Below are 23,743 nucleotides of genomic sequence, written 5' to 3' on the forward strand. Positions count from 1 at the left end.
CAATGTTGAATATTGGTTTCAGCCTCCCAGGAATATTGAACCCAAGAACTCTTGGTTAGCGAGCCAGCGCCTACCCACTGAGCCACTTTGGCTCCCTTAAACAAAACAAACTTCCACACAACCTGTTTTTTTCTAACCACTGATTGATGATAGTTTTCCAGTATTGATTTTTAATCCACCATTTATCCAAACATATGAATAACCAGCAAAAAAAGAAAGAAAGAAATTCATTTTAAAAATTTCAACTTTTAATGTAAAAATCCAATACTCTAAGACATAATTTAAAACAAAAACCAAATAAAATATAATCATTAAAGCTGTTGATGAGAATAACATTTCTAAAAACATTCAACTCAATCAGTACCTGGTACTGATAAACATATAGGCAATTTATTTAATACAATAATACAATGGACAACATGGAAAAATTTAATCAAGTGTGGTTTTCAGAGGCTGGTGCTTATACTTAAATTATACATTAACATTTAATTTAATGAAAAGACACACTTAAAATTGATTCTAGTTATTATTTGAACTGTTGTGATATAGTACCAAAGGATATTATAAAGCTGGTTGTGGTCAGGCCCTCGCCAGAGTCTGGATCTGAGAGAGAGAGAGAGAGGGGGGCCTTTCATTTCCACTGGATGGTCTAAAGTGGTAGACACACTAGCCGATTGACTTCGGTGCCAAAATTCAGCTAGTGTGTTCACTATCATTCGGCCAAATGATTCGCCCAAATTAAACATGTGATATATTTCGGCTATTGTGTCCACTGCTTAAAACATTCACTGGGTCATGCTGGTTAATTTGATACTACATATGTACGGGTGGAGCGTGGAGGCGGCGACGACGAAGCATGATTCGCCCGGGGCCCGAATTGGATGGCTTAAAACATTCATGGGATCATGCTGGTTAATTTGATACCACATATGTAGGGGTGGAGCACGGCGACAAAGCATGATGAGCAAACATACACACATCTTTGATTTTATTTATATAGACACTGAACAAAATTTTAAATGTGAGATAAAAAATGATATCACTTGATATTGAATCTATTAAAATATACTTTAGATTAAATTTATTAAAATATAATGTACAAAATTGGTATTGTTATGTACAAAAAGGAAACAATAATAACAATTACTTTCAAGACTTGTCTGGTTAATTATCAAATCACCCCTTTCATTTTGTTCTGAAAGCAGAGATTAGTTATCTGGTAAATAGTGACTTAAGCTACATGCCAAAATAACTTGAAGCCACTTTTTATCAGATAAGATAGAGGGTAAGAGAGTTTGCATTAATTTTGATTCCCTTCATATAGCATTAATTTCATGAAACATTAATTTCTTTTCATACAGTAATCATAATTGATTCCCTTCATATTGCATTAATTTCATGAAACATTAATTTCTTTTCATACAGTAATCATAATCGGTTGTATAAAATTATAATTCCACACTTCTCACTTTTAATTTTATTGCCATTACAGTATGGAATATACTATAATATTGCCATTTTATGTTATGACCCACTGGGGTTTCTTTAATACCACAGTATGCAGATCTGCTACTGGTAATCCATGATGTTTGTGACCTTATCTGTAGTGTTTATATTTTTATATCAAGTAACCAACAGAAACAAACATTAGCTAACAAACCAAACATCAACTACTATCCACACTAGATAATTATCCTATAATTCAACACAGCAAGTATACTCTTAATAAAATGATTTGTATTCTTATATAACAACACATACAGTATCACTGTCTAACATATAAACAATTTATTTATGGGTTTCTGCCAGCAGAAAAGACCATCATGTATTCACATACAATATGATTTTATGTCAGAAGTAACTTTTTCTATGAGTGCAGTATGATTGGTTTGGAAGTATACACAAATACTTTCTTGATCAATAATGATCACTCGATGTGCATTTTATATTGAGAGTACAGCAAAGGTGCAGTTTGTAGAAGACATCAGGTTATTGTTACTGTGATCCCAGCAGAAGAAGTAATAGAGGGTACCTACTTCAAGAGAAATAACAATACAATGTGCAGAAGATACTGGTGACTATGAAAATTAGACAAATAAAGCACCATAAGAACACCAGCACCATATACATGAACAACAGTAACAACTGTTTCACAGACAACAACACCTGACTTGTAATTATAAGAAGTTATAAAAAGTATATTTATCTTGTATAAATATTGAGGTAGACCTATATGTCGTTAGTAGATTAGTAATAAAATTATAAACAGGCAGGGTATGCTTATAATTATTGAAAAACCTGACCATACTCCATCATAGGTATACCAGTTACTGTGTCATGTTAAACCTGGCATAGTACACATACTATGGCACTACTTTGTATTTATGGACTTCGAATTTGAATGCCTCTGAGAAGCAACGACACTATATTTCATATTTTGAATCAGTGGTACTATATTTCATTTTTCGAATCAATGATAATATATTTCATTTTTCAAATCAATGATAATATATTTTATTTTTAGAATCAATGATAATATATTTCATTTTTAGAATCAATGGTAATATATTTCATTTTTAGAATCAATGATAATATATTTCATTTTTAGAACCAATGATAATATATTTTATTTTTAGAATCAATGATAATATAAATCATTGGAATATGTTTGGCACTTCAAAACTTTTTTTTCAGTCCTGGTAGGTGATTTTGTTTTTCTTGTAAGTAACAATCCAACAAATTCTCCTTTCTTCTTTTTTTCAACAAAACTGTTTGAATAATTAAAATGCCCTGATATATACACAACTTTAGCAGATGTATAAAATGATTGAGAATCAAATTATTAAAAGAAACACTAATAGTAAGTACAGCAGGGCTGTATTGCACACCACTCAAAAAAAAACAACCAAAGATTAAAAAAAAAAATGGTTCGTAATCAATTTTCAAAGAATAAAATTCTAATATTTTAACATAAAATTGATAAAGAACTTTTTACAAACAACCATTAAGATAGAGCTTGATAGATAGTAAACTTAAACATAACTAAAATGAAAATAGCCATTTGAATTACCTTTTATAAATACAAATAGCCAACAAGTCGATTTATAATAAATAATAATTCCTCTGCATAATGTACTTGAACTAAAAATAAAAAATGTAATGTTACTGGCTAAAAATCACATATTGTGAGTTCCGATAATAAATTGTGACAAATCTTTATGCAACAGAATCCAAATATTTCATTAATATTGATTAAGGAAAGTAATTAGTAACTAAAATAAAATATTTGGTTGGTCTTCTCAAAAGCTCTTTTTCTTAGTTCCAAATTTTAAAGTTTTGAAATTTAAAAAAAAAAAATTCATGAGATTTATCTTATCATCCACAAGAACTAATTTCGAAAACTTAAATTGGTTTGGTATTATTACCTTTGTATTTAATAATTTTCATTTTCCATCTTGATTCAACTTACTTAATAATCATATTTGATTACATTGTAAAATAAGTTTATTAGTATGAATATAATAATACTAATACAAAAATATTCAAATTCAGTATTATACACTGTAAGTTGTCTTAAGTAAGAAGCAGATCCTGTAAGTATTTTGTAAGTAAAAAGCAGATTCTGTAAAAGTTGAGCCATATCATAAGTATAATCTTATTATTATGCGTAAACATTTTAATGTTGAACACAATTCACTTGACATGAAACAATAACAATAACTGTACAACATTTATTTCAATACATACACAAAAATATACAATTTTTAAAAATAAAAAAACTCAATCAGGTATCGACTTCTTACAATATAACAATGACAAGAAAATAACAAATTAAAATCAATGTACATGTGTATACAATATACTTCACATATTAAACAATACAATCAATACCATATAAATATTTAACAAATTGACTTTTATCAACTAAGATAAAATCACAAGTATCAAACAGGCTTGGCAATTATTTACCCTACACTTGCTGATAAACTAATTCTTTCTATGGCAACCAAATTATTCTAATTATCCATCTAAACTACTTCTTTTAAAACCAACCTGAGCTAACAAAAACAAGTTTGTTATAATAAAGGATGTCATTTTATCTGAAGTGGAAACTCAGAACATTGTGCAGCACTAACTTTTGACCAAACATCTAACAAGCACAGGTGCCACGGTTAAGACATATCCGGCATCTGAACACTATTCTGCAAGAAAACATCTACCAATCCACACTGGAGATGCATATATCATGCCAACATAAATGCATTCTAAAGATCCACCACCAATTGGGGTTCAATCCATTATGGTATATTTTTTATAATAAAGGGAAGAAATTCCCACTAACCCAATCCATGGATATAGGTGGTCAATGGAAAGATTGCAAAATCATATTCTAATACACAGGAACAAGTTTTGGCTTCTCCTAGATCTTATCTGCGATATCACAACCGTGGAAGCAAATGTTGACAAAAGATAGATAACAAGTGAAACCAGTTTATCATTGGTTGTCAAGAGATTCACATTATGCAGGCAGTGTGAATATAGCTTTTACAATTAAAACAAGACAAAGACAAAATTAATAACTCATAAGACATTTACTAATGCATTGTTAAGCAAGCACAAATCAGTGACTTGGAAGAACACTTTTAAAGAGATAGTCTTACACAATGCGAAAGTCTTACAGTGATTTCTGAAAGCAAATTTGACAGAAATAATCAAATTTTGTATATTTTTATTTTATGCCATATCAATAGCGATGATTTTTCACTAACAGTAATCTGACATCCATAGATAGACTTGATATGCTAAAACGTTTCTTTTTTTCCAGGATGTACTAGTACATGAAATCACAAAACTCTTACTTTATCTGAAATATGTCAGCTAAAAGGTTTAGACAATAATTGACAGAATCCAAAGTTGTTTTATTTATAATACAAATTTCTTTATGTTATTTCAGGTTAGCTTTAATTCTATCAAAATATAATATCCTCACATAACGTTAATAATCCTCTTCCAAACATTCATTATCTGATTAAATATATTAATGATCCACATCAAACCATGATATTTTACTTACTTTTAATACAAATAGTTTAGAATCGTTTTTTTTAGTTTTAATACAAAATGGGTTTAGAATAAGTTAACAATCACCATGGAGAGTATTTGTCTAGTGGAAATTGGAAAACATGTCTATTGGCATTATAAGTTGATGTTTCTAAATGTATTCCAATCAAACCAAGATTTTGTGCCATTAGTGTCACTGATATTGCCAAGTTTTTGTTCTCAAAGCCTCTGTCATATTCTTTAACAGTGAACAAAGATAGACAATTTAATTTTAAGTGAGATAATAAGTGGTGTTGTGGCCAGGGAACTATCAGGCTTACAAGACTTCCCAGATTAGTTTACTCGCAACCTCTAGTACTACAGTTTGGTGCTCGCTTTCTACTAAACCCTCTTGGGCACCTTTACAAAATCTTGTCACCCTTCCTGTCACCATCCCATATCACCACTGGTGAAAATGTAAATGAGAATATTACATTAAGTGAAACAGAACACTTTTAAACAGGACTATAAAAATAAGATGATTCTTGCAAAATGATTTTGTATAATTCTATACTTTTAAGCAGTCGATGAATCACCATTATCTGGTACTAGTTGAGCTATTGGTATAAAATTAGACTTTTCAAGATGGGTTAATGACTCTAAAACATCTTCAGGCATGTGATCAAAGACCATTTTGTGACTGATAATAATTTCGTTAAAATCATCAGGATGAGCCCACACTGCTGAAAATGTAGGTTTCCCGCAACACCCACTGAAAAATAACATCAATCGGTGAAAAATATTAGTCATTTCCTAACAAAATTCTTTACTTCTTTCTAAACTGTCAGGCTAACAAATATTAGATACAGGTACTATGAAATTTCAACAATATTGTTATTGTAAACATGATATATTATGGCTATCTACAAAGTTATTGAATCTTACAAACCTCCATTTTTCTCAAATACATTTAGATAATTTAATTCTTAAATTAGTTGGCAACCAATGAATTAACGTTTATTTACAATAGATGACTTAGTGAGAATGATTGTAAGAATTTTAAAATTCAAATGCATATTCAACACTTTAAGTATTAATAACAGCTGATCACTCACAATAAATTTCTGTCCGTTTTGAAATATTTTCCTTGAACTAAAAATAATATCTACATGCCTGAAAGTTATTTAATATAAATTATAACTCACCTTTCTTCTTCCTCTTCTATAATATGTAAAATTTGACCTGGTGGATGCATTGGCCATTCTTCATCATGTACCATGTTATTGGTGTTTACAAAAGCAGTTTTTAGTGATTCCTAGCAATAACAAAATAATACACATACAAAATAACATTTCAAGATCTTAAATCACCATCAACCATTTCCATAGAATGATTTATATAACAGATGTAGATAGAAATAGCAAACCTAAGCTTAAATGATAACTTAAGTCATTACCATTTCTTCATATTGTATTCATCATCTAATAATAAAATAGCTTCAAAGTACAAATCATTTTGATTTATGCATTTTTGAAACTAATCATATCAACTTTATTTGCAAATCAAGATGTATGAGATAGAATAAGGTTATCTGATGAAGGATTTTAGATCTTAAATTTAAAATATAGTCATCATAATGAAGTCTTTGTTTAATGTGAATTATGTATGATTTATTTAACAATAGATCAAATAAGCTGTTTTAATTGATATTTATATGATAGTTGTGTATCAATATATTAGACCCTTCTTTAATTAATATTTTTAAGATAGCTGATGTGTATCAAATAAGGTATTAACTTAATTAAAACCGTATACCACAATAATGAGATTTCAATGTTAATAATATATTATTTTCAATTTACTGGGTTTAAAATCAATTACTGTTAATTATTAAATCAACATATAACCTGTGTTAATAGTTAGAAAATAATGTGAGTATGTGTGTGATGATAAAACATGTTATTATTAATTCCATCTTCCCCAATATTTCTTGCACATACATATGTAACAGATTATATATTACTAACATTATTTATCATACAACAAAAATTTGTTATTAATTTATGTACTTGTATGATTATTGATAACTAACTACATCTTTGAATAAAGGATGAGTAGGAGAGACAAGACAAAATGGAATGCAAAGGAATGAGATTTAATGCTTTGGTCAATTTGAGATAAACATATGGATTTTTTCTCATTAATTTTCTATGGTTACCATGGTCTGGACAGGATCATTTATGTCTACACTTCATTGATTTCCAACTGTCAACGATTTTTCATTCCACCTGAACAACCAGGCATGGTCTTCTGGCTACCCTTCTCTGACAAGATAAAGGCCAGCACGTGACTTGAAACTCAGAACATTTTGAAAATGTGATTTACTACTGTTTCAGCTTGTGAATGCAGCAACTAAGAAAGGGTCCAACCAAAATTCCACTCTATGGCCTAATCTGAATTCCAGACAGCTTGTAACCAAATCAATTAGACGGTTGCAGCTGCATTCATCGAAAAAAAATAAAAAAAATAAGCAGACCCAGGTCTCCGACAGGGATCAATATTCAGGCTACTACTCGAAAATAATTGCTTATGCTGAACATTTGTCATCTTTTTATGGTGGTGGAGGGTGCGGGTCACCCTAGTTTATTTGCAAATGAGCTTGCCCGATTATTTTTGAAGTTGGCCACAAAAAATATATTTTGGGGGCACCTCCTAGGCCTATGTAAATCGGACAAATCGACGTTGGTATCACAGACCTTCAGATAGCTACTTTGGGCAACGATAAATAGTTCTAAGGCCTTTCCACAGTACCACACAGAATTAGTTTATTCACTGAAAAATATCTGACATTTTTCTTTCCATTACTTTTGTTCAAAACATAGCAACTACATACTTATCAAGTAAATGTTGCCTTACATATTCCAATATTACAAAAAACACTCATTTTAGATAAAAAGGGTATATTAATTCCATAGTCAGTTATATTATATATTGACCCCGATCTGGTAGCATTAATTTCAGAATGCATAAATTTATCATCTGAAAGTAATTATTTCATATATGTCTATCAGCATGATAATATGGTTTGCATTACGATATAAACTCATTGCTATCATTTATATAGAGAAAAGTATTTCTCCCATCAGAAATCATGCATAGATTTGAACTGATCTGCACAATGTCCATGTAGATGATGTCAATATACTTTGGTATTTATGAGTCAATCATGCAGGTAATTGTAGCTCATTGGCTGATAAAACTTCAAATTATAGAGCATTGATATCAATTACAAATTTTCCATTCCTAAGCCATGATTTCATGCTTTGCTGATTACATACATATAGGTTCATTTAAATGCCGTCACATGGTGCCATGTGGTGCCATGCATAGCTTTATTCGATTATACATGCAAAAACACAAAGGGCTGTGTATAATTAAATAATGACTGAACAAATCACCATAAACTGTTAATTATGACTGCAGGCTAAAGAAGAAAGCCAGCCATTCCTGATTCTTTATATGTTATTCATTATCTAGTATTAAAATAGTTTCAACAATGCACAACCACAGTACAAATCCTTTCACCGGTACCTAACAAACTAAAATGCTGGCAGTGACATTACAGAGGTAACTGCTAGTCAGTGTTTATAAACAACACGTGTGCAAAAGCTATTCCTAATAATACACCTAGCTGTAGGAAAATGCACTGGGTTTTATTTACAGTAAAGGATAGTCCCTGCTATAATGCCACAACGTGTGTATTAATTTTTAAAATAAACAATGAAATGAAGCAATGATTATTTCAATAAAATAGGATAAAAAAACCTACAATGGTAGGATTTATCCTTAATGAGACCTTGAAAGGATATTTTACATGCAAAATCATTTCATCAGAATTAATTTCAACAAATTCTGTCTATCCTGTTGGGGGGGGAGGGGGGGGGGGAGGGGAATTTTGTCGTCCAGTGTGGCATGGGGTCCCCACAAAATTTTGAAAAGCAGATTTGATTTGGGGCATTCTGAGATTTATTCAAACTTCAATCAAGGTACAAATTCTAGCCAATCCTTTTTAAATGAAATGAAATGGGGTTTAACTGTTCTGCTCCTAACCTGGGCTAATGAAGACGGGCATACGCCATACGCTGTGCTATGAGGGAAATTTTGCCTGGCAGCGGCGCTATGGCCTACTCTTATATCAAATTCCAACTGCCAAGGGATCTTTTACTGCACGCCAATGTGTACACGGGACCTCAGGTTTTTGTCCCATCCGAACGACTAGACAGCTGTCCTTATCAGGCCCTCGGTCCTGCATCACTGACAAGGGGGAAACCACGCCGGAAAATCTGGATGAACTTTCTCGACCAATGCAGTCCTTTTTAAAGACACGTCACTAATGTATGATTGACCTCACATTTCTTTACAAACTAAAATCTAACAGTACTATAAACATAAAAATGTCTACAGCAAAGTAAATAAAAGACAAAGTCAAAATTACCCACAGAGCCCTTTGGGTGTGAAAAGGGCCCTATTGAATGCAACACTGTTGCAAAGAATGACCTTATTTTAAAACCTAAGTCATCCAATGGAACTTTCAATCTTTTACCCAACACCCCACTAGACCCGGTACTCTCAAAGATTTGATATCAAATTGTCTAAAATTCTACATGCAAAACTTTCTGGGCTTCATCAAAAAGTATCTGAATATTAGTAAACTGACCAGCTACCTCTTGTTCTGACAAAATCCTGAAACTACCTATATCAAAATAACACATCAATCATATTGCCCTCCTTTAAAGCATATCAATGAAATTTTCACAATATAGCCATACAGACAAAAACACATGGCCATATAAATAACACAGATTGAAATTCATACACTAAAATAGTTTAGAGCATTTAGTGGATATATTTATGGCTAAAACACAGTATTTGTGACAAAAGCGTCTCATCAAGCTGAAAAAATAAATTGCCTTGTAATTCTAAGTATCAGTAGTTAAATATTTTGGTCATTAAAATTTATATTTTTTTGGCTTCAGTCAGCTGTTACAAATACACTTTGGTGAAACCTTTTAAGTATGGGTCATTGTGTGGTCACTTTAAAAAGTGAAAAAAATCAACTTCAAATTCAAATTAATAAAAAATATTTTAGATTTTAAAATTGCACATTGTAAAGTATAATATTACTGAATATCACATTTTTATTGTAAGTTTTTAGTGTTTTTCATGCGCATGTCCACTGTGATTCTGAAAATTTGACAGAAACGCATGTTTTTGTAATCTAATCATAACCTCCTTAATACACTGTCTATTTCTATAATTCAACTACCAAAATTTATTATAGGAACTGTTCTATAAGCATGCATTTATATCCTTTCCAAAAAAGTCAATGAAAATATATTAATTTGAGTTTCAAAATACAATTGATTGAAGTGAGCATAATGCAAAAAATTGCTATTTTTGGGACATTTGTATTGCCGTAACTCAACAACGAAGATATATACTGACTTGAAATTTGGTGGTCATTTTGAGAGGTCATTATTACAAATGTTGAATATAAGAAATGGACTGTAAATTCTGGGAGTTGTTTCCAAACTGTATATAACATCAAACAAGCCAACAGTGAGGCTGGTGTCCCCCGCTGAAATCCAGAAATAAATAGATGACATATTAATTAATAGCACACTAATTTTTTTTCAAAAGTATCAAGCAATCAAACTGATTATCAACTATACACTAAGTTTCATCACTCTATCATATATAATCAAAGTTATTTTGTCCCAAAGCATCGACCAATGAAATTCCTTAGCTCTGCTTAGCTTTAGCTCGAAATGTTAATCATTGAACTTCCAAAGTCTTGGATCAATCAAACTGCTTATCACTCTTTAGCCTAAGCAGAAAATTTGCATCATAGAACTTAGTCAAGGTAATGATATAATTAATCTATACTCAAAGTTTCATCCCTCTCACTTATTTAAAACTGAAGTTATCGTACCCCAAAGCATCAACCAATCAGATTGCTTATCTCTGCTCATCTTCGAACTCTATCAAGGCATTCACCTAATGAACGCCTACACCAAGTTTGAACATTCTACCTCAATTAGAAGGAGAGTTATTGTGTTCTAAAGTCTTGACCAATTAAATTGCTTATCGCTCTGCTTACCCTGAGCAGAAGATGCTCATTATCGAAATTAGTCAAGGTATTGATGTAATGAAATTTGATCACTCTCACTTAATTAGAACTAAAGTTATCGTGTCCCAAAGCATCAACTAATCAAATTGCTTATCTCTGCTTACCCTAAGTAGAAAATGCTCATCTTCGAACTCCACCAAGGCATTGACCTAATAAACAACTACACCAAGTTTGAACATTCTAGCTCGATTAGAAGGAGAGACAGACAGACAGACAGACAGACGAACGAACCCATTTTAATAGTCTCCTGCTTTCTTCGAAAGGCGGGGGACAAAAATTGAAAATTGGACAAATACTGTGTTTTAGCCATTAGTATAATAGACACTGTTAGGTTTGCTGCAGGTTAGGAACATGCCATGTGAATAAATTTAAAGCAAAGACATTTTTGGTTAGAAATTGTGAAGCAAATGAAAAAATTTTTTTTACCTTGAACTTTTCAATCAAAAGCTGAATCAAACACAAGCAATAAACAGAAAAAAATAAAATGTGGAGGTGTTGCTTATTTTACAGAAAGGTCTTTAAGGAATATTAACAACCAGTGCAAAAAAGGAAACCTAAATTCTGCATTTTAACGATGTCTATTCTATGTCTAGTCACTATGTATAGCTCTGTTGGGTGTCTAAGTTGGTATTTACTACAGATCTATGGTACAGTATACAGGGTTTCAAGTAAATATATATCTTACATTATGAAACCTTTAACTATAGCAGTATTTGTATTACATAATTTGAAGGCTGAATTGGTTTATAAAAAGCTTACTAATAATAAAGGCAAAGTGCACAGATAAGAATATACATGTATCTTAATTATGAGTAAATTTAAGCATCTTGAGAGTTTGCAATATCCACAATGATTTCATTCAAATATAATATAACATTTACAGTATTCATTGCAAGAGAAAATTCAACCCAAAGAATTTGAGAAACAAAACTAATATTTTAAATTTAAATTATTAATTTTAAAATGAAGTAATGGAATCAATTATCGTTAAAGTGTGGTTTAATAATAATGCTTATGGGGAAATAAATACAGATTTGTGATTACTACAACATATACAATATATACAAAACTGTAACAAATAACTAGCTTATATAATAGACGGACTTACCCCTGTTGATTCTACATCACATGATTTACTAGAGTGGTTAGAATGAAGTTGGTCTTTCATTAAACAATCACAAAATACACGGAAACATCCTCCAGCTAGTATTTTATACTACAAAAATACATTATACAATTCAAATTTATTCAAAACCTTCCTTTTTTAATTAACCGTTGTTCAGAGACTATATCCAGGTAAAACTGTATTTGTTGCTGAAAACAACATATCTGAAGAGTTATGAATAGGGAAATCCTATTCTATCTTAAATCTAAACAGAATGTCACCACCAAGGTGGGCCATCAAGGCTTACCTGTTCATTCACTAAATGTCATCTTGATAGCTAAATGTACCACAATTAATGTAACACATTAGCATGTCAATGATATATAAGTCTGCATTTTTAAACATTGATTGTCTTTAACTGAAGAAATTCAGATGAATAAAAGACCTGAAGCACTCATTGCCTAATCTTATATACTTTTCTATTTCTCAAGAAAAGAAAAATATAGAATGATCATATTTTCACTTACCTTTGGACGACGACATTCAGCAAGTGCTTTCAAAATCTGACATTTAAGTTTATTCATGGTTGGCATACCAAGACGTGGAATGACATCTTTGCCCAGTATAACTGAACAAATATAATCTTGGGCATGTTGACTCGCATTAGGACTGGAATAGATAATTAACTGTCAGACATATTAAACTTGCAACCTATTTAATTTTACTTGTGTTAAAATACAATATCATGCAAAAGCATGTCTGTATCATTGCCATTTTGAGCAAACAAAATAAAGTCATATCTTTTTTCAATATCCATAAATAAACCTTGTGGACATTATTTTTTGCCAGGGCAGTGGTATAACCAATAATGTATACTATCAGTATCTAGGGTTGGCACATGGTAAGAATAATGGTTTTCCTGACTGCTGCTTCAAAAATAAATGATGTCTGTATATGTGCAGATAGTGATATTACCTAAGCAATCCTCCTGGTGGTGAGAAAGCATAACAAATCAAATCTGGATAATCATGTCGTAATTTCATTGCTAAGATGGCTGCTGCTCCAGCACCTAAACTGTGACCAGTGATAACTAGACCAGTAGCCTCCTGACAAATAAATGTTTAAATTTTCACAATTTTGCAGAAACCATTTAAGAAAACAAATAACAAAATGATAGAAGGTGGCATAAAGACTATGCATGATTTAGCACCATAGAATCAATAGCTGACTACATTATTGTGCAAGCTGAATCATCAGTCCAAAAATAGTTCAGTTCAGTATTTATAACGATATGACGAACTGAACATTCCATCGATCTATGTTGCTTTCTATGTAACAAGACAGCTGCCACCTTTATTGACTGTGAACCAAATTGATGGGCCTGTTTTAAATCTGACTGAATCCAAGCCGGGAGATTATCTAGCGTTGATATTTTAATTTTTCATAACCAAATATCAGATAAGTAGATATTAGCATGGATTAAGCCTGGAGAAACTTGCAAATCATGCACTGTTACTTTAACCGTAATATATAACTTTTCTATAACAGCTACACCTATAATTTATTTTCTGAGATAAATTTGTATATTTCTTTATCTAAAGAAATCTGATAAATGTTATAAACATTAACATGAACACTTATCTTCTAATAAAACATGCCAAAACAAACTTTTTAAATACTTAAAGTAACACTCTTCAAGTAAGTTTACAAAAATAAAACTCGTTTTTGCATGGAGTTATCCTTTTGTATCCTTCAAACTTGCTCATTTCTCAAATATTTTTAAAAATTTAGTTGGCAACCAAAATAACATTTGTTTACAGTAAGCAATGTTATCTTGAAATAAACAATAGGCATTATACAATGTACACAAGCCTAAATAGTTACAATTTCTAAATCAATATGCAAATTATACTAAAGGGGTGTGATTTGCATTTTGTAAGAAAATATCAAATTTATCACAGCTTAATCCACGCTAATATGTACCCAGATTGATTATAAAACATTTAATTAATAAAAAAAGAATCAAATGTCAATGCTGGATAGCCTCCTGACTTGGATTTAAACAGGCCCATCAATTTGGTTCACAGCATTTGAAAATGGTGGCCAAATCATTTTTGGACTGATATTCGTATTAGAGATTCAACTTTCACAATATTGTAGTTTGCAAGTGATTCTTATATATCACACAAAAATGTCTTTAAATTATTTTAGTAGGATTAAAGGCTGATTAATTATGAAAAATTATATTGGCTTGCATAGAGTTTGTAGTTTTGTCAAAAAATATTGTATACATAAATTAACACAAAAAATATAAGTTACTTACTGGTAATGCTTCAAATCCTTTTTCAATCAACTGTAACTCTTTTAATTGTGATTCTATATACATGGCACATTTTAACATACCACAATGAACATAACAATCTGTTACACCTTCCACATCAATATTAACACCAACAGCAGATAAATCTGTTAAAGCATCCTGACAAATTATAGACATAAATAATCAGTCTTATTATAAATAGAAAGGAATATAGGGCATTTATAAATGTATAACTTAAAACATATATTTTTATGTTAGCAAATATAGCAGAAAAACTAATGGGACTTATTCACACAAATTTCAATATTTTCACTGACATAAGACTAAGCGCTAAGATTTGTACAATAGTCTTTTTCGAATGTTCCAAAAAAAAAAAAAGAAAAAGAAAGTTACATGTTCTGTAAGAAAAGGCTCTTCAACTTCTATTCAATATCTACTTTGGAATGTGCATGCATGAGTACCTTACTCAACCATTTTAAAAGGTATCACTACCAATAAGAATTCCCTTCTTCATTTGTTTTTTTCTCTAGACAAACAAGTATTTTCCCAATTAAAAAGATCACAGGACTTTGTAATTGTACTTAGATTGGCATATCTATAAAATGGAAAACCCCAAAATAATATAGTTAGTCAATATGCTCCTTTAACTCTAAGTACCGGTACATGTAAAGAGATTCTGTGATTACATTTTTCACTTAACATATTTTTTAATTAAATTAGTTAGTGTAGTTCTATATGTTGACTTCATGGGTTGATTATATACATTACCTAATAACGGTTCACATACAACATAATTACGACTAACCTCTAACGACATTGTCCCTCTAATAGCTATTACCACTTTATTCTCTTTTCTATCAACAGCAACAAAAAATGGAATTTCTGCAACCTAGAAACAGAATGCAGTACAATTTATTAATGTTAGTTTAGCATAAACATAGAGAGAATGTCAAGAGCTTCCTTTTGGAAGGCTATATGTATATTAGATGGAATTCACTTGTAGGGCTTTTTGTTATTAACCAGTTAGTAACTGTATAATCGTTTGGTATCAATTTTCAAGATAAAACAGACCTTGTCAGGAAGGGCTATACTTGCCTAAAAGGCATTACTCTCGCAAAAATTTCCAGAAACTTTTCATTGAAATGTACAATTCTTAAATGAAAATTTAAAACTATATAAGACCACACTTATTTGAATACCTGGTTAACTTTTTTAAATTCAATATCTACGATAACATACAAGACAATACTCTGTTTCCTATCGTATATGACATATGGCGATAATATTACAATAATGTTACTACGAATAGAATAAAATAAATTGGAAGGTGTCTATAAATCGGACAATAAAGAAACAATTTTGAGTTTGCAAGTAGAATTTTTATGATTGGTTAATTTAACTAAAAACCAAAGAATTCTTGCGAGAAATTATGAGACATGAAACGTGTATAACATCGTAACAAATCTTGTCTAGCCTTTATGATTATATTCTGAATGGTGTTTATATTTTTAAATAAACATTAAACAAGGGAAAATATAGTTAGAAATGCCAAGAAGTATTTGGACTGGATTAACAAGAGCAAAAGTCAGAACAATGTCTGTTGACTTTACCGTATGACTATGAGTGCTATTAATAGTATTATTTTTTATGAGTCTACATTGTGGGGTGACAGTTACATTCTAAGATTTTCAAACATCAATTACAAAAGAAAAACAGAGAAGTATTTCTGAAAACCTTCTTTTCTTGGTTCACTACGATAACAGAAAACTTTTGTTATAAAGAGGAATATAATAGGACATAACTCTATGTAATGGTGGACATCTTCGAATAATCGTACCGTTCAAGTACTAGGAAGTAATTAAATATGTTTGAAAAACTATAAATGATCAATGGCACTAATGTTGTTAAATATGAGTAGTGACTCAAGATTTGTGTGAGTACTGGGTATTTACATTTTGGCAGGATGACTTCACTACTATATTGGATTGACATAACCTGAGTAGGGTCAACTCCGAAAATAATTACCTTATTATGATAGCTGACATATATCAAATCTTTTCTGTCTAGACCAGTTTGCATTAAAATACCAGCTGTATTACAACTACATGCATTATCACTGACTATATGGTCTTCTTTTCTTATACAACTACAACATCTACAAATATAAATACATTATCACTGGCTATATGGTCTTCTTTTCTTATACAACTACAACATCTGCAAATATAAATACATTTATTATCACTGACTATATGGTCTTCTCTTCTTATACAACTACAACACCTGCAATTATAAATACATTATAACTGACTATATGGTCTTCTCTTCTTATACAACTGCAACATCTACAAATATAAATACATTATCACTGAGAACAAGCGATTTTCGTACAATAAGGGGCCATAATCCTGGATGCTATGGTCCGACATGCATCAATTTCGAAAGGAAACAAGATCTCTGGAATATAAACATATATTTCAAGTTTCATCAAAATCTAATAAAAATTGTGACCTCTAGAGGGTTTACAACCTTGTTATTACATTCTTGAACACTATATGCGTAAAGGGGAGCGACCATTTTGACAGGAGAATTTAACCTTATTTTAGGCCCTGTTTTACACATGTGCAAAGTCTTAATAAGATTGGTGTTGAAAAGTTAGTGCATATCTTAGACTAGTCAAAGCCCCTGAACTCATGTACCATGACTTTCCCTTCCAGAGATTATGCTTGCTTTTTCGAATGTGATATAGGCTATATCTATTCTTAATGGATCTTTTTCAAATTTAGTGGTAGGCATTGGAGTTATGAGAGGACAAAAAACAGCTTTCCTATGCCATCTGTTCTGTGTTGGACCACTCGACCATCCAGCCCCTCCTATGGGTAAAGAACAATTGGTTACTGGTTGACTGAATTTTACATTCAAAACCGCAAATAATAGATATTTTAAAGGTTTTGATTGTTGGTTATATTTTCATCACTTTGCTCATCAAAATTTGACATTAGAATTGCGCCCTAAAATGATGTTTATTTAATGTAAGATTTACATTAAAATAGTCGGTTAGATGTCCAACCTTTTTTGCTCATCCATTTAACGATCATTTAAGGTCAGGAAATGATGTTAATCTAACGTAAAGTTTACGCAAATATAACGTACAGTTTACGTCATTTTCTGACCTAAATAGAACGTACGTGACATAAACTTTACGCAAAATTTATGTTAGATTTATATAAAAATGATTTAAGGTTTACGATAAATTAACATCATTTCCTGACGTAAAATGATGGTAAACTGACTATTTTTACATAAATTTTAAGTAAATATAATGTCATGATGTTATGTGGGTAATAACGGTGCAACGGTGATATATATATATATATATATATGAACATTTTTAAAATCAGACAAAATTCGTACAATGAGTGGTTATGAAGTTAGGTCCTATACATATCAATATCAAACAAAACCAAGATCTTTGGGATATAAACCTATATTTCAAGTTTCGTCAAAATAAGATAAAAAAGTGAACAGACGGACAGGGGCTATGACAATATACATCCACATGAAAATATGGGGATATAAAAATCTGGTTTGTCTGCGGAAATGTTGAGAGATGGACATGATAACAACTACATGACATTTAAATCTCAAGTGGTTGTCAATTATCATACTTCCTTTATCTAAGATAATATTTATTGGATTATAACGCCTACATATTATATACAGTTAAAAAACAGAAAATATAGAAGTAAAGATAAAGAAAAAGACAGGACACAAAAAAGAAAATAATGAAGATAATTCTGAACACCATAATGTAGTCATTTGGTCGTGGCATTCCTGACTGTTTTTATAGAGCATCATTAATAAATAAAATTTGGATTAAAAAATACTTGTCTGGGATTTCAGAAAAAACACAAAATTCAGATTTTTAAAGCTCCCTTAAAACCTGTAATATTTCACAGTATTAATCTTATTAAAGATGGATTTCCATAAAAGTAATCATAAGATAGTTATTTCCATTAAAAGTATGGCAGATTTTTGGTATACCGGTATATGGAATGAAGTTGTGTGAACAGTGCAGACTTTGCAATTAAACTGCAGAAAAAGAAGTTAACAGAGGACAATCCAAGAATTTACATAGTTTGTGATATTTATGGTAAATGGACAGCGAGTAATGATAAATTGTACAAGCAGATAATGGACCCTCTCCCTCAATCAAATCATGTGACAAACAAGGCTGCTTAAAATAGTATTTTAAAGCATGGGGTAGTTTCCTCTGGTCAGAATGTTTTGAGGGTGATTTGTAGCATTTTTGATAGATAAATTAGCTTGAACATGTTTTTACGTGGGAAGGTGTCTTTCACTTATTCTGTTAGGTCTATAGACTGAGTATTTGAAACAACATCCTGCAAGACAAACAAACTACAGGGTTCATTATCACGTTCAAAGGAAAGCATGAGTAATGAACTAGTTAATAATGTTATTCTCTAAGGTGAATCACATTCTGTCATGAATGTGTTCAATACCCTCCTAGTTCAAATTAACAAGTAAAGGCTGATTGAACATGTCAATATTCTGGCATTAAACAAAATCTGGGATCTTAAAGATGTGACTTGGAACAGAATCACATGTAACTCATAGTAGTCTTGAAATAGAAAAGGAGAGATATTACACCATTCTAGCAGCCAAAAGATTATGTACTAAATTGGAAACAAATTCCACTTCATCATATGGATTGTAGCGTCTATGACGAATTAAGATTAAAGCATATATTCAAACTTGCTATTCCATTTGCTTTGGCAACACTTCAGTCAAAATAAATTTAATGCTATTTTTTATACCATGCTTTTGCTAAACGAATAATACATGTAGAAGTATCACAACATGATGAATTCTAAGCAATCACTCTTTGTGCCATTTATTATTTTTACTTCGTCATTTTCTGTATTATGTACATTATTTATGTTCTCTATTTCGTCTCTTGTTGTATCTTTAAGACAATAAAACATCTTATATTCTTATCCCACATCTCAAGTTCGGGTTAGTACTGGGGTGGGGAGGGAACAAATAAGGGGATCAAATATCCTGCAAAAATAATTATGTATTTCTTTTTTTTTTATCTATGAAGTACGTAAATGGATACAAAAATATTTAATAATAATCTATATGTACGATAATGAGGATGCATTTGTATAGCACTTAATTTCCATAGAGGTCTGCTCAATGGCACAGAATTGTTCTATCAAGCCTAGACATTATGAGTCATGAGGGAATACAAAATGTCTTTAGATTAAATTTGATTGATGATACAGAGTATGCTTCATTGATTGACATCAACAGTTTATTCCAGAGGAATGGAGCACAAAATTTTTCTGTTCATGTTTAGCCTTGCAGTATTCAAATATTCTTTTCACACAGGATTCTCCACCTTATTAATGTTAAAATATGCATTAACACAGTTATCCTTATTTTAATTATGCTTTTGGATGAAATACCCGGTTTATGTCCCGGAAATATGAGCACCTGAAAATGACTGGGACTGTCTATAGCCAACGAATACTTTACCTGGATCTTTTCAATATTCTACATAACCCAGTTCCTAAATTATTATAAACATAATAAGGCCATCCATAACTTGCTGCTGCAAATGTCATATAATGCCTCATTAATCTGATTGTCATCCAAGGTTTGGGTGGTTGTATGCGTCTGGAGGTGTTTTGTGGTTGTAAATTACTTGAACTAGGACTGTCAATAACAACTGATATTAGCTGACTTGCTGACCGGGCTTGTTGTTTTTTCACCAGTATTAAACCAGCTGCTATATCAGTGGGTACAAGATCTACATCCTGAAACATGAGTAGAACGTTCAAGATGACAAATACCTAATAATAAATTTTTAGCCTTTTGTTTACATTATACTGCCTACTACATGTAAGCTTATAATAAATCCATCAAAGCTGTTTCAGAGTTCAATAGTTAGTGTTCATAAATAAACTTAGATTTTTCAATATCACTTAGGCGGATATTAATACACTTCCCACAACCAAATCTAGTATAATTGGAAATCCAAAAACTTTTAAAGATGTTTAAAATGTAATCTAGGTATAAACTTAGTGAATTCTTTTAAAACATACCACAAAAAAATCTGCAACAAGTTTTGATATTTCAATAAAAGCATCTCTGTTTTCTTGGTTATTAGCTACACAACAACATATCACTTTAATTCTGAAATGAAACAAAACAATAGAAATTGTCATCCATGCATATAAAACTATTTACCTGAAAGTAAGAGGAAAATGATTTTTTATGTTCTTATTATTAATTAATATGACTTGTAGAATGTATACGGGGGGGGGGGGGTTGGATGACCGAATGGTTAGCATGTGCGCGCTGTATCATAAGACCTGTCATTGAGTCAACTAGCGTGGTATCGAATCCCCGGTTGTACATGACAAGGAGTAGGGTTACCTGTCCAACCTTGACCGAATGGTTAGCATGTGCGCGCTGTATCATAAGACCTGTCATTGAGTCAACTAGCGTGGTATCGAATCCCCGGTTGTACATGACAAGGGGTAGGGTTACCTGTCCAACCTTGTGGGTTTTCTCCGGGTCCTCCGGTTTCCTCCCACTGCTAAAGATCCCTACGCGCAAGCGAATTATTGAAGTAAAATTAAACCATACATTAGTCCCGAAATGACCTAATCTGTGTCGAGTGGACGTTAAACCCCATCTCTCTCTCTCTGTAAAATGTATACCAATATTGTATTACGTGCGCAAGGCCAGTAGTTCCCCAAAACATAAAAAAAATAAAGATAGATATGTAAATAGATCCAAGTAAAACATATGCTGACATTAATTGCATGTTAATAACTTTTAAATGAGTTGACTATATACATGGCATGTGTTCAAAATAAATTAAGCCTTAAATTAATCAATGTATAAAGTGTGACTAGCAAGTGCCATTTAGCAATTTCTATACAACCACATTTTCAGATGGACGTATATTGTTGCCACCCCTGTCCGTCCGTTCACATTTGTTTTTGGACGCTCTACAGGTCACAATTTTTATCTGATTCTGACGAAAATTGAAATATAGGTTTATATCCCAAAGATCTTGGTTCCTTTTGATATTGACATGTATCGGACAATACATGTAACTTCATGTTTTTAGTTTGTGGACCCACTAGACATCACAATTTTTTATCTGATTTTGATGAAACTTAAAATATATGTTTACATGTATATCCCAAAGATCTCACTTCCACTTGATCTTGGTCCATAACATCCTGGATTATGGCCCCTTATTGTATGAAAATCCCTTTTTTTAACATGTTCTTTGTCCATCTCTTGCAAAACTTGGGCGTATCTTGCATGGCAACTGCTTGTTTTACTGAGGTCACAATTTGTTAACCCATGTTGATGAAATTTAACACATATGTTTATATCCCAAAGATCTCTGATTATTTTAATGTTGGCGCATATCGATTTTAACGGATGAAGACTCCTGATTGTATGAAAAATCGCATTTTTAGCTTGTTCTCTGTCCATCTCTTGCAAAATGTGGGCGTATCTTGCAAGGCAACCACTTGTTAATCATTAACAGTTCATTAGCTTTTGACAGAAAAATTCCAAAAATACAATGGTGGCAAGTAACCCCTGAATATTGAGATTACTAGTACTACTGCTAATGATTTCAAAGTTTTCTTGGCACCAAAGGGAAAAGATGAAGAAATAAGAAAAATAAATAATTATATAAGTATAATTTTAGAAGAAAAATCATCCTAACAAAAGGGGAGGGCATAAATATCAACAGGTAGATTACGAGAGAGATTAAAGGAACATTTGCATCCGTTGACACACCTGCGATCGATGTACTGTAGACTGGCCTCCCTTGCCTTACTACCGAATAGTTGAGTATGTCAATGTGCACAACTCAATATTATTTGATAGAGAAAAGAACTCTACTTGATTCATATTTTATTTTAAAGAGAATTCACATACAAAGACTTTTATAGACATGATTGAGACTAGTAGCTCATTAAGAATCAGTGTGGGTGAGATATATGTGAAGAAATTGTGGGATTTGTGCTAAAATTATGGAATTTTGCCCATATATAGATCTAGACATCCTGATCATTTTAGGAGTTGAAGCCCTCAGACATTTCCCTGTGGCATGGATGAGGATATTTAGGTGTACTTATAATAGTTAATATTTAGTACCGAACATTAAGATAGGTTGCCAGGCAACAAGCATACGCCTACATCTGCTAAATCATCTGAGCGGTCGAAAAGGGATGTCGCATATTTATTCTTTTGTTGGTAATGGGGGGCCAATTTCGTACAGATCAGATTATAATTTTCGTCGTTTGAGGGTTCACAAGATTGTTGTACAAACTGAAACAAGAGCCTCAACTTACATGCTTTTTGTTTTACTAATTTAAATAATGCACATAAATTTCATACAGATCGGATGTTAACCAATTACTTTTGTCGTTCAAGTGGTCACAAAGTTCAACAGAAACTACTGAATTTCAATAGGCTTCTTCGTTTCAGATCACAACTTTTGTCGTTTGAGGGTTCTCAGGGTTCAACAAAATGAAACAAGGGTCATAACTCTAGAGGCTTCTTTATTTCACTAATTTAAATGATGTATATAAATTTCAAACAGATCGGATAATAACTTTTGTCGTTAGAGCGATCACAATTAAGGTGCAACAAATTGAAACAAAGGCCATAACTCCAGAAGAAATTAACAGAAATTACTGCAATTAAAGAGGATTCTTCATCTCACTAATGTAAACAACATATATCAATTTCAAAACAATCAAATGATAAAAAGATAGGTTGCCAGGCAACAAAACATACGCCCACAGAAGCTTAGTCAGTAATGAAACATCTATAATACGCTAAAATCTGATTAAGAGTAACAACTCATTAAGTAATTATCAGAAAATCATTAGAATCTGTTTGGCTTTTAGTCCTGCTCCATGCTAACATTTAATATCGTGGATTTAGCTGTTGAAAAACAATATACTTGTTTGTATCAATCAAGGGCCATAACTCTGGCAGTAGTTGTCAGAATTCAATGAAA

General features: G+C 31.6%; 1 protein-coding gene across 2 annotated transcripts in view; it reads right to left on the minus strand.

Moving 5' to 3' along the window:
- Window positions 1-403: 403 nt before the first annotated feature.
- LOC126811104 (diacylglycerol lipase-beta) overlaps window positions 404-23,743 on the minus strand; it is a 37,631-nt gene continuing 14,291 nt past the window's right edge. The window contains exons 3-13 of one of the 2 annotated variants that reach the window (XM_050536569.2): window positions 20,787-20,877; window positions 20,218-20,498; window positions 16,681-16,810; window positions 15,461-15,544; window positions 14,659-14,814; window positions 13,311-13,441; window positions 12,863-13,004; window positions 12,339-12,446; window positions 11,657-11,677; window positions 6,246-6,355; window positions 404-5,812 (exon numbers count right to left, since the gene is read on the minus strand). In XM_050536569.2, the coding sequence (XP_050392526.1) occupies window positions 5,617-5,812; window positions 6,246-6,355; window positions 11,657-11,677; window positions 12,339-12,446; window positions 12,863-13,004; window positions 13,311-13,441; window positions 14,659-14,814; window positions 15,461-15,544; window positions 16,681-16,810; window positions 20,218-20,498; window positions 20,787-20,877 (1,450 nt within the window). In that variant the 3' untranslated portion in view covers window positions 404-5,616. The remainder of the gene's footprint in view (window positions 5,813-6,245; window positions 6,356-11,656; window positions 11,678-12,338; window positions 12,447-12,862; window positions 13,005-13,310; window positions 13,442-14,658; window positions 14,815-15,460; window positions 15,545-16,680; window positions 16,811-20,217; window positions 20,499-20,786; window positions 20,878-23,743) is intronic. The other variant, XM_050536570.2, reaches the window with a different exon arrangement.

The sequence above is a fragment of the Patella vulgata genome, chromosome 2 (genome assembly GCF_932274485.2).
Source record: "Patella vulgata chromosome 2, xgPatVulg1.2, whole genome shotgun sequence".
NCBI classification, from domain to species: domain Eukaryota; kingdom Metazoa; phylum Mollusca; class Gastropoda; family Patellidae; genus Patella; species Patella vulgata.